The sequence below is a fragment of the Phyllobates terribilis genome, unplaced genomic scaffold (assembly GCF_046119375.1).
Source record: "Phyllobates terribilis strain yellow unplaced genomic scaffold, ASM4611937v1 Scaffold_2__4_contigs__length_985480577, whole genome shotgun sequence".
Classification (NCBI taxonomy): Eukaryota; Metazoa; Chordata; class Amphibia; order Anura; family Dendrobatidae; genus Phyllobates; species Phyllobates terribilis.
The window spans coordinates 142,608,216-142,620,319 of NW_027362762.1; the positions used below are offsets into that span (position 1 = coordinate 142,608,216).

General features: G+C 40.8%; 1 protein-coding gene across 1 annotated transcript; it reads right to left on the bottom strand.

Moving 5' to 3' along the window:
* Positions 1-499: 499 nt before the first annotated feature.
* LOC141250343 (keratin, type II cytoskeletal cochleal-like) lies at positions 500-7,609 on the bottom strand. The gene is made up of 9 exons (XM_073669935.1): positions 7,130-7,609; positions 6,641-6,870; positions 5,833-5,893; positions 5,190-5,285; positions 4,876-5,040; positions 3,785-3,910; positions 3,438-3,658; positions 3,258-3,292; positions 500-1,252 (listed from the first exon to the last, which is right to left on the bottom strand). Exons 1-9 carry the CDS (start codon positions 7,607-7,609, stop codon positions 1,074-1,076), a joined length of 1,593 nt encoding a protein of 530 aa, XP_073526036.1. The 3' UTR covers positions 500-1,073.
* Positions 7,610-12,104: the final 4,495 nt, after the last annotated feature.

Below are 12,104 nucleotides of genomic sequence, written 5' to 3' on the forward strand. Positions count from 1 at the left end.
GAGGAAGGAACAGAGCCAAGACAGGTGAGTAACAGAAAAACTAGCTCAGCACCACCATCTCACAAATCTCTGCATGACTGTTGGTTGACAATTAGTTGCTACTCACTTCCCTCACTGATCTGCTTCTCATGGGAGACAATAAACGTTAACTACATTTTTTTTCTTGAAAACTGACAATAAATAGCCAAAGATGGCTGAAAATACATCAAGGAGGTTAAACCAAGTCTAAAGTTACATTTTTTGGACTCTGTTTTCCTAATTGAAGTCAATGGCTCATTTGCAACAAAATCTGAATCCTGTTTTTGGGGATGTTTTTGACGTCATGAAAAGAGATATAGTATTATCCCAGCCTTAATAGCACCAACTTTACTTTAATCATTTACTTCTAGATTTTGTATTCTATTACAGTACTTACAGACAAGGCAATTATTTAAGTGATGTGCTTTATTTCCATTATTACAAAAAGAATAAGCATTTGCTGGCATTGACATCTAATCTGAATTCTTTTTGAGAGTGCTTTAAACTGCAGAATACAGTAAAAGCCCACAACCACCCAAAAACCAACTTGTAGGTACTTATTCTATAAAAGAGAAGTAGACTGGAAAAGGCTTGAAATGTTTTCAGCGGTTTGTAATGGCAGTATCTTTGTTATTTATTTTTTAATATACATATATATTTTGAGACAATTTTATAAAGCAAATGTTACTATTCCTTAGGAATCATGGCAACCATTGCATATTGTTGTAATGTAACTTAGTTCCATATATTTAAATGGGTTGTTGAGGATTAAACACAAAGAACAAATTGTGAAAGGTATTGTAGCTCAGCTCCAATAAACGGGGCTGAGCTGAAATACCACATACAACTTGTAGACAAAAAAACACTGAAGCCATAATTTTCTAATTGTGGACAATCCCTTTAATATGATCTGTATTTTATATCATTTGTAAAGAAATTTGCAACTGTTTTGTACCTACTCCTCCTTAGTATATATTCTCAGGGAACAGGATTATATTGATTACAGAGTGAATGCTGCACATTTATCACTCATTCATCTGGCCAATATTTCATATTCAGTAATCAGACCCTTGGTAAGCTCTCAGGCTTTCGGTTGTGGAGACGATCTTCACTGCTCCACGCTTCTTTTCTTGTCTTCCAGCACTGGAGATGCTAGCAGATGAACCTGAAAGACCTCCTCCATATCCGGAGGAGAAGCCACCTCCACCGCCACCAGATGCGGAGTTCACAACCGCTGTGAAATAATTAGAAAATATTGTTGGATATTTCTATTTGAACTTTGTATAATTAAGTTTATATGTCTTGTTGTTTTACAGAAGTATAATTCTAATGTACAGTGCAGTTCCCCCATAGGGGAAAATAATTCATTATATATTATATTATATGTTTTTTTCCATATAATATACAATTCTGAAAGACTCCAGAAAGTGACAGCTGCTCTTCACTATGGTAACGCAGAAATATAGGACCCTCTCTATCAGCACAGAATCAACACAAAATTGGGCAACATTTATCTAAACTGTCAACCAATTAAGTTGTCTTTGATAGGGTCATACTGCATTTTTTCCTATGCATAGTGTATACGCCTGGAACGTTCCCAACATACACAAGTCCATACAGCTCTATACCGTCAAACGGAGGCAAAAATTAATAAATAATTTATTTTTGGCTTCTATCTGACCAGAGTACATCAGTTTACTGCAAAATATTAGACTTTGCTTTGATATCCTGGAGGTTCCACTGAAAATTGAATCCATTAAATTAGTAGATGACTACAACTCAGTGATAGGCAGCCTTGTTTAAGTCGGCATCCAAAGCTTCCCATAAAAAAAACCTGTAAAATCTTAAAGGGGTTTTCCAACTAACAAAAATTCATTTTAATAAAAAGATCTTGAAATAATAATAATTTCCACAATTGAATGTATTTAAATAAAATGTTCCTGTGCTGAGATAATCTTATCAATGTGCCCCTGCTGTGTACTGTGTAATGGCTGTGTCTTATCGTACAGGGACATGGTCTGATCATACCACAGCTCCTGGGCAGTGTAGGAAGCAAAAGAGAATATACAGACATTACAGCAGGGGATCACAGCTGATTCTTTCTTTGAAGTAAAACATTATTTAAAAACAGGCAGGGAAATGTTTTACCTCACAAAAAGAATCACCTATGATGCCATGCTGTCCTGTCTGCATACTCTTTTGCTTCCTTCCCTGCCCAGGAGCTGTGGTATGATCAGACCATGTTCCGTACACGGTCAGACACGGCCATTACACAGTACACAGCAGGGGCACATTAATAAGATTATCTCAGCACAGGAACATTTTATTTAAACACATCCAGTTGTGGAAGTTATTATCATACCAAGATCTATTGATTAAAGGAGTTGTTCACTACTTTTTATTATGCCCCCAATGTATCCCCCCGGGGCCCATAGGGGTTTTTGTAAATACCTTCTGTTGCAGATACTGCCTGTGAGCGGCGCTATCGGTGGCTTCTCACTGGAATCACGTGACCCCCGGCTGCAGCCTGCTCTGACATCTGCTGATGTCATGTCATGGTTCCAGATGCAGCCGGGGGTCTCTGTCTTCTGTGTTCCACGGTGGATGCTGGCTTGTGGGCGGGGTTACCCCACGCGTCACACCCGGCATCCACCGCGAGCTTTCCCTCTCCTCATTCATTGGGAAAGCGCGTGGTGGATTGTGGGTGTGACGCGTTGAGTAACCCCGCCCACAACCCAGAATCCACCGCGGGGACCGCGTTACTGATGTCACGCCTCACTTATCGTGACATCAGTGGCGGGTCACGTGATGCCTGTGAGCGGCCACCGATAGCGCCGCTCACAGGCAGTAACTGCAAAAGAAGGCATTTACAAAAACCCTTAGGGGCCCCAGGAGGATACATTGGGGCATAATAAAAAGCTGTGGCCAACTTCTTTAAAATAAAATTTTGTTCATGAAAAAAAAACCTTAAGGGATTATTTCCAAGAGATAAAATTATTCCTAACCATAAGATAGCATAGTGGATAGTGGATAACTTATTATTTGTGAGCGTTCATTCAAAGAAAGGAGCTCTTGAACCCAGGAGCCCCATTCTCAGGATCACTGGACTCCCAGCAATCAGTAAATTATCCCACATCCTCTGGGCACGGGATAACTTACTATCTTGGGAATAACTCTTTAATTATGTGCAAAGCATACTTTTAGTCTAGTAATATTTAGTACGGTATGAAGATACTTACAGACACTGACTTGATTAGTAATTTCTCCAGAGATCCTGTAGAAAAAAAGAAAACATTTATTTTCTGTGGGTGAAAATTATGATTATCATCCTGTTAGGATTACATTTAGGATAGCTCTTCCTAATTTTGGATTGGGCAATGCCATATGAATGATGATATAATTGCTGGGATATAACTTGCCTGCTCTCCTCTCCCTCCAGTAGGGCCCTGTAGGTGGCAATTTCAACATCCAAGGCCAGTTTGACATTCATCAGCTCCTGGTATTCACGGAGCTGACGGGCCATCTCTTGTTTCAATCTTTGCAGTGCTGCCTCCAGTTCTGCCAGCTTAGCCCTGGCATCACTCACAGCTCTTTCTCCTCGTTCCTCAGCCTCGGCAATTGCTAATTCAAGGCTGGCAATCTAGGAAAGTACAATTGATTGACAGATAGTTAGATGGAGCCAGTTTTGCATTATAGTCAAAGTAAGAAAACTGGCAAGGAATGTAAGCATGTATTGTGCTCTTGTAAATTAAAAAGAGAACATTACCTGTTTCTTTACATTTTCAATTTCAGCTTTAAGTCTTTGGATTTGTCTGTTAAGTTGTGAAATCTCATTCTTGCTGTTCTTTACTTCATCTCCCTGCTGGCCGGCTGCATTTTGCAATTGTTGGAACTGTTGAAAAGGCAGTAAAGCAATAAAAATAAGAGAAATGACTGCAATTCCTGATTTTTGAAATTCCCAAATATAGAACTTAAGAACTTTAAAGTCCCACTAGTAAAGTCAGGGATAGTCACCTATTAGCTACATAACTATAGGGAAGCGGAACAGAAATGGGAGTAGATGATGAGTAATATTTAAAGACCCCCATAAACATCAAAATAAAATCAGCCAAACCCCCCAATATTGGGGGAACGACTGACAAACTAATGGGGGCCTCTTGACTGATGGTATTGGAGGAAAAAAGAATCCAGCCTGTTGAATTGAAGTAACTGATCCTTTTGTTCTCTGGGAGATGAGCCACATGAAAAGGAGTCTGGCAGAACTGATACAAAGAGTCGACTCCCTTCTGTGAACAATGGGAGCCAGGTCCCTATTGTGAGCCACCTGCAGTTTCTGAAAAGGTCTCACTCAGGATAAAATGATTTATGTGTTTATCTACTGGTGAACACATATTTAATAGGGATCTATTTGGGATCCAGCTCTCTTTGGTGAGCGGAGCCATATATACCAGATCACCACTGCCCATCACTACTGGCAGCAGATCTCTCATAAAGAATACAGGAGAGCTTGGCTGATCCAAGTGATTCTGTAAATGGGGCAGTCAGGGAAGATCCTGTATATGGGGGAGTAAGCGGTGATAACTGTCTTTGGAAGGATAGCTGAAGGCCTTAAACATTGACCGTGTTACAATCATGGGGAGTGCAATCCCATGACCAGGAGACAAAAAGCCCCTTTGGTCTAAATGAGAAGGGAAATTTTTCAGTGGGGCCCTTGAGATTGACTTTACGCCTCTGGTTAGAATCAAGTAACCTGATCTGAATATAATACCAAATATACAGAAAATGTGAAACAAATGAGACAAGTATTTTTCTGTTCTCTATTATTTTTTCTAATGTAGAGTTAAAACATTTTCTAACCTTGTTCTTGTAGGCATCTTCTGCTTCAGCTCTGCTCTTGTTTGCCAGATCTTCATATTGAGCCTTCACTTCAGCGATGATATCGTCAAGGTTCAGGGACCTATTGTTGTCCATTGATAGAATGACAGAGGTGTCGGACACTGCCTGCTTTATGTCACCAAGTTCCTGCAAATTAGACGGTAAAGGTGAGAATGATGAAAACAACCGTAAAACAAATTTATTGTCATAGTTATCCTGCCCATTATTGTATATGTATTATTTTTTATGTAATTTAAAGTTTGAATTACAGCTTTAACACTAAGACTCTTAGTTACCTGTTCATACAGAGCTCTCAGGAAGGCGATCTCATCATTCAGTGCATTGACTCTAGCTTCCAGCTCTACCTTGCCTAGATAGGCTGCATCAACATCCTACAAATTAAGAAGACATAGAAATTATAATGATTCTATATTTTTTGTGCTTTTTGCAGTTATTCTGTGTCATTTTGTCATTGGGCAACCCTCGAATTTTCCTTTATTTAATAAAAATGTAATTAATCAGTAGACAAAATGCCAAGTGGTTAATATGTGTCATTCATTATATATTTCAAAATGAATGTAAATTCAATATAACTGAAATATACAGGTAATAGGACTTTTTGCTCCCTGGGACGGCAGTGAGACCACTGAAGATGGAGAACCAACAGCTCAGATTGACTCTTGAAAAGTAAGCTCTCCCCTCTCTACAGGCACCAGTAATATTGGGGGGTGAAGAAAACCAGCCCAAGTATCAATACATTCCTGAGCACTGATACTAGCATCTACTAGCCCTTTGGACAAGTTCAGTATATATCGATGGATAGCATGCTAAGACACCACAAAAAATACATTATCTGTTTTAAGATGACTTCTATATATTAGGGCATGTGTTTGTAATGCACATTGGCATTTTTTGGGTGGATTGACATTGTATTCTTACCTTTTTGAGTACTACAAATTCATTCTCTGCTGCAGCTCTGAGGTTAATTTCATCTTCATACCTAAGGAAAAATGAAATTCCATCAACTTGGAACAAATGTTTATTATAGTCTTAAGGTATTGACCACAAAAACATGGGGAATCCTAAAATAGTTTTTAATGTGCTAAGAAACCCCAAATTGTTAAAACAATTTATTATGGAAATAAATTAATGAATACATTTAAAAAATATATCAATTCATATATTTTCAAAGTTACTACTGCTAGTTAGGTCAATGACAGACTTAATTGTAGACATTATGTTGAGCAATAACCAAAAACAGAAGGTGATAAAGTGATGACCCTTCAATATTTCCTCCCCCTTTGTTTCACAGTCACGAGGAACAAGATCAGACATATCAGAAACGTATGGTTGGCCGGAGTCCAGCAGCTGTAACTCCTCCAATCTCAAAAAGGGGCGGGCTTTCCATTGAAATGAATGAGATTTACTTCTAGGACATGTCAGGCATTAGTAGTGTTTCCGGCTGTCAGATCTCAATACAATCAGACTGCTTTGGAATGCCATAAAAATCACTTTTGAAGTCAACCCCTTTAAATCTGGAAGCCCACTGACCACAGGTTCCTCAATGGGAGGACTGTCGCTTCTTAGACCTTTGAGTGTGACATGGGAAATACGGATGTCAGATTTCTTAAATCTATCCATGCAATGTATTTAACAGATAAGATATACAAAGCCTGAAGAAGGGCGTGTACTTCCTAGGTAAAACTTTATCAGCCTAAAGCTCCTTGAATGAGTCTTATTAACATACCTGCGTTTAAACTCCTCAACCCGATCTTGTTCATTGCGCAGCTCTGACTCAAGGCGACCTTTGTTACTCTGTAAGCCATCCAGTTGACTCTTCAATGAATTAATGTAAGCATTAAAGAGAGCCTCAATGTTACTTCTTTGACCAATTTGACCACTGCTTTGACCGCCTTGTTGCTGCAACAGGTTCCATTTGGTCTCAAGAACTTTATTCTGCTGCTCAAGGAATCGAACCTATGAAGAGATAACAAGACACATAACATAGTGTATATGGCTTATCTGTAGTAAGTCAAATGAATTGTATTACAAAGTACCAGTAGATCACCACTATAACATCAACATCAAAGCATGTACACAGTGATATTCATGTTAAGTTTAGTACGCATAAGAAATCAATAGTATTATTATACACTGTAATCTACTATCTTTTGAAGTTGCCAAATATTACCTATGACATTATTCATATAAAATAGAAATATGATAAATATTGTACCTTGTCAATAAAGGATGCAAACTTGTTATTCAGGGTCTTAATTTGTTCTCTTTCTTCTTTCTTGACTACTGAAATGTTTGGATCAATTTCTAAAGAGAGTGGAGCTAACAGACTTTGGTTGATGGTCACATTTACAATGCCCGGAGATGGTACGGCAGCTCCAGAACCACCGAATCCTCTGCTTCCTCCGCCTGCTCCTGAGCTGCCAAATCCTAAACCAGCACCAGATATCTTACTGTTGCCAGCACCAAGGTTAAGAAGGCTTCTGCTACCAAACCCTCCACTAGATGCAGAACCACCAAACCCTCCGCTAGATGCAGAACCACCAAACCCTCCACTAGTTGCAGCACGAAAATTTACTCCACCACGTTGAGCAGAAGAGCTGATGCCAATCCTGCTGCCACCACCTCCTACAGAGGCTGAGCTAAAGCCTTTGGAAGGTGCTCCATATGAGCTTGAAACGCGTTGACTCCGACTCATTGTAAAAGCTGGCACTCGAGGGCGAAAGAGAAGATAAGATGGTGACAAGTTCTGCAAATGAACAAGGGCGCTGACTTTACTTCTCTTTTACTTATATGTTGCCAAAATCTGGGCTTGGTCACTTTTTGAGACAGATCAATTTACATTTCGGCCTTGGAGAAATATGTTATTTTCAACCTGTTAAACTTACTTGAAAACAAGTATGTTGTTTAGCTTAAAGGCTTCTGAAGTATTGCTGCTGCACTCTTACATAATTTAGAGATCCTGAAAAAGCATAAAAATAATTACTGATTGTGACAAATGACATTCATTGCAGCTCTACCTGTTTCAAGGTTGTGCACAAAACAATGGACTAGTAGATGAACCAATTGCAGGCTTCATACCAGACATGTTTTAAGAGCATTGTTGCCTATGGAAGATTTGTCAGAAATGTGCGAACATACAATATAGTCACAGCGAGGCATTTCTTTGCCTGGAGCAAACATTTAATTTGCTTCATTGGCCAATTATAGAAATGCTAAGGTCAAACTAAAGTAGCAGAAAATATGTCCCACCAGTAAACATGATATAAAGGTCCAGTTTTAGAGATTTCATATGAAAATGCAAATAAAGAGTCTGGATAAAGAATTATGGCAGACTATATGCAATATCATTCTCAATAAGGCTAGGGTCACATGACCGTAGATTCTCTCATCCGGGAGAATCGGGCCGATTATGGAAACGACACTCTCATAAAACTCTGTTCAGAGTGACAGCATAGTGTGATTCTCTCAGATGAGGAGAAGATGGAGAACAAAATGTCTCCATCTTCTCTATTGTGTCAGTTAGCGGAACTCGGATTGCACTCAGATGACATCCAAGGGCAGCCTGATTATTTCCATGCACCCATAGACTTGCATGGTTGAGTGCGATCCAAATATTGGATCAAATTTGGGCATGCTGCGATTTTTTCCTTGGACAGGTTCGGTTTCGCGGCCCCATAGACTAACATTGGTCTGAGTGCGAACTGATATTTTGTCCGCTTACACTCGTGATAATAATACAGCAGTGTGAGAGAGCCCTAATATTCATTCTCACCAATACAACATACTTTAATAGTCTGCACTGCTTTCATGCAGTCTATGTGAAGTACTCATTGAAAGTAACTTTTAAAGTGGAAAAAACAATTATTAGTATGAGATTCAAGACTGTGCATTGGAAATTTATTATACAGATAAAGGATTTTTTTCTGTAATTCTAAGTTATTATATGACACAATAACTATACTTACAGTGGCAAGTAAAAGATTGGGCACCCCTGGTCAAAATTACTGCTACTGTAAACAGTAGAGATGAGCGGTGTTCGACTCGAACTGTTCGTCAATCTCAAATTCGAGCTGTTTTGGGCGGTGTTTGACGAACCCGAACGATTTGCAAAAAATTTGGCTGTTCGAGGTTATGTTCGATAACTGTTCGTGCACCAAAAGCGTAACTGGATTTTTTCACAGTAATACTGTTAATCAATGTTAATAGACAGTTTCAGTGTAGAGTGGGCGGGGGGAGGAGCAGGGGATGGATCTCTGCAGAAATAATGCCGATCTCCATTTTTTTTTCTTTCCCGCATTTACAGTGGGGAGGTGCAGTCTGTCAGCCTATCAGCAGCGCACACACGCAGCGAAGTGCTTTTTTTTTTCACACAAGCAAGGGCATGTGTCATTGGCTGTGTATGTCACATGTCCTTGCCCTATAAGACCCAGCCATTTTCCCTGTCGCCACCATTTTCTCACTGCTACAGCTGAGAGTTAGATGGCACCGTTGCTGCTGTGGGTTCTATACAGTATAACTGTGTGAATTGCGAGCGAATTTACAGTTAAATAGAGAGATAGGTTTAGGGAGTAGGGACTAGTTGTAATTGCAGCCCTTTTGAGGGCTAGGTTACAGCAGTTCCTAGCATTTTTTGCCAGGCAGGACTGTGCCAGTGCTGTGCAAGTGTTTTTCACAGCATTTGGCTAAATGTAGCTAAGCCAGTCCTTTTGGGCCTGTAGCAGTGTCTGGTAATCATTGGAGTAGCCCATCTGAACCAAGCTACACAACCTGTGTATCTAATAACAATTTTTTACTGCATCTAGTCCAGTAAATCCTTTTGGGCATAGTAGCAGTGTCTGGTAGTCAGTGGGGTAGCCCATCTGGACCAAGCTACACCACCTGTGTATCTAATAACAATTTTTTACTGCATCTAGCCAAGTAAATCTTTTTGGGCCTGTAGCAGTGTCTGGTAGTCAGTGGAGTAGCCCATCTGAACCAAACTACACCACCTGTGTATCTAATAACAATTTTTTACTGCATCTAACCCAGTAAATCCTTTTGGGCCTGTAGCAGTGTCTGGTAGTCAGTGGAGTAGCCCATCTGAACCAAACTACACCACCTGTGCATCTAGTAACATTTTTTTACTGCATCTAACCCAGTAAATCCTTTTGGGCATAGTAGCAGTGTCTGGTAGTCAGTGGAGTAGCCTATCTGTGTTGCAAGCTACACCACCTGTGTATCTAATAACAATTTTTTACTGCATCTAGCCCAGTAAATCCTTTTTGACCTGTAGCAGTGTCTGACAGTCAGTGGAGTAGCCCATCTGAATCAAGCTACACCACCTGTGTATCTAATAACAATTTTTTACTGCATCTAGCCCAGTAAATCCTTTTGGGCATGTAGCAGTGTCTGGTAGTCAGTAGAGTAGCCCATATGAACCAAGCTACACCACCTGTATATCTAATAACAATTTTTTACTGCATCTAGCCCAGTAAATCCTTTTGGGCCTGTAGCAGTGTCTGGTAGTCAGTGGAGTAGCCCATCTGTACCAACTTGCACCACCCGTGTATCTAATAACAATTTTTTACTGCATCTAGCCAAGTAAATCCTTTTGGGCATCTAGCAGTGTCTGGTAGTCAGTGGAGTAGCCCATCTGAACCAAGCTACACCACCTGTGTATCTAATAACAATTTTTTACTGCATCTAGCCCAGTAAATCCTTTTGGGCCTGTAGCAGTGTCTGGTAGTCAGTGGAGTAGCCCATCTGACCCAAGCTACACCACCTGTGTATCTAATAACAATTTTTTACTGCATCTAGCCCAGTAAATCCTTTTGGGCCTGTAGCCGTGTCTGGTAGTCAGTGGAGTAGCCCATCTGAACCAAGCTACACCACCTGTGTATCTAAAAACAACTTTTTACTGCATCTAGCCCAGTAAATCCTTTTGGGCCTGTAGCAGTGTCTGTTCGTCAGTGGAGTAGCCCATCTGAACCAAGCTACACCACCTGTGTATCTAATAACAATTTTTTACTGCATCTAGCCCAGTAAATCCTTTTGGGCCTGTAGCCGTGTCTGGCAGTCAGTGGAGTAGCCCATCTGAACCAAGCTACACCGCCTGTGTATCTAATAAAATTGTTTTACTGCATCTAACCCAGCCAATCCTTTTGGGCTAGTACCACAGTTTGGCCACTCAACTCTGCTCGGTTTCCATCCATCGTTTTTTGTGCAAACAACTACAGAGTTGCCAATTAGTTAACCACCAAAATGAGTGGCAAAAGGCCTGCTGCGGGTGGAAAGGGGAATAGGCGTGTTGGAAATGGAAAAAAAGGTTGTGTCCGTGGGGTAGGTGGTAAAGCAACAGTAACATCTGCAGAAGAAAGACCATCTTCCAGCCAGACTAAGATGTCTACTTCTTTTCGTGGACAATGTGATACGATCCCTTTCTTACGGACACGCCCATCGCTACAAATTCCAGATGAGGCACAAAAATAGCAAGTGCTTCAACGGATATCAAGTGCTCCTTCAAGTTGGCTCTCCTCCACCTCAACTTCAACATCACAAATACTCCAGTCCTCAGAGGTGTCACCCCAATCGCACTTGCTTCCTCACAGCTCCCAAGTCTCCAGCTGCCCGTCTGAGTATGGGGTAACACAGATGGTTGAGTCTGCAGAGCTGTTTACTCATACTATAGCCTGGGAATCAGAGGTCTGCTCCAGAGCTTCTGTGAATCCAGACGAGGAAATGATCTGCACTGATGCCCAGAATGTTTATGAGTCGGATCCAGGCCCAGATGAAGAAGGTTCTGAGCATAATGTAGATCCTCATTCCCAAACTGTAACTCCTGTTGGTGGAGACAATGAGGAAGACGATGATGAGACTCAGATACCTGATTGGAGCGACAACTTGACTTTTCGGTCAGGCAAGGAAGAGGTTGGCTCTGAGGACGACGGGTGTGAGAACACACAGGGTGATGATGATGAGGTTGGAGATTCCACTTACTGTCAACCCACAGTCAGCCAGTCGATGAAGTCAGCAGAGGAGGTGGAGGAGGATGCTATTGACGATGAGGTTAGGTTGCGCCTTCCTGGACAGAGACGGAGTACTGGAAGCACGTCAACAACTGTATCCTCAACCACAACTCTGCCTCTGACCACAAGTCATGGTGGCTCTTCAGGTCGCATGGGCTCTAAGCCTTGCATAGCCTGGGCATTTTT

Excerpts from the sequence above, each read along its gene's own strand:
- LOC141250343 (XM_073669935.1), bottom strand. The coding sequence starts at position 7,609 with ATGAGTCGGAGTCAACGCGTTTCAAGCTCATATGGAGCACCTTCCAAA. Across the intron at positions 5,286-5,832 it reads AATTTGTAGTACTCAAAAAG|GATGTTGATGCAGCCTATCT; the intron begins GTAAGAATACAA and ends CTTAATTTGTAG. Across the intron at positions 1,253-3,257 it reads TACTAATCAAGTCAGTGTCT|CGGTTGTGAACTCCGCATCT; the intron begins GTAAGTATCTTC and ends ATTATTTCACAG.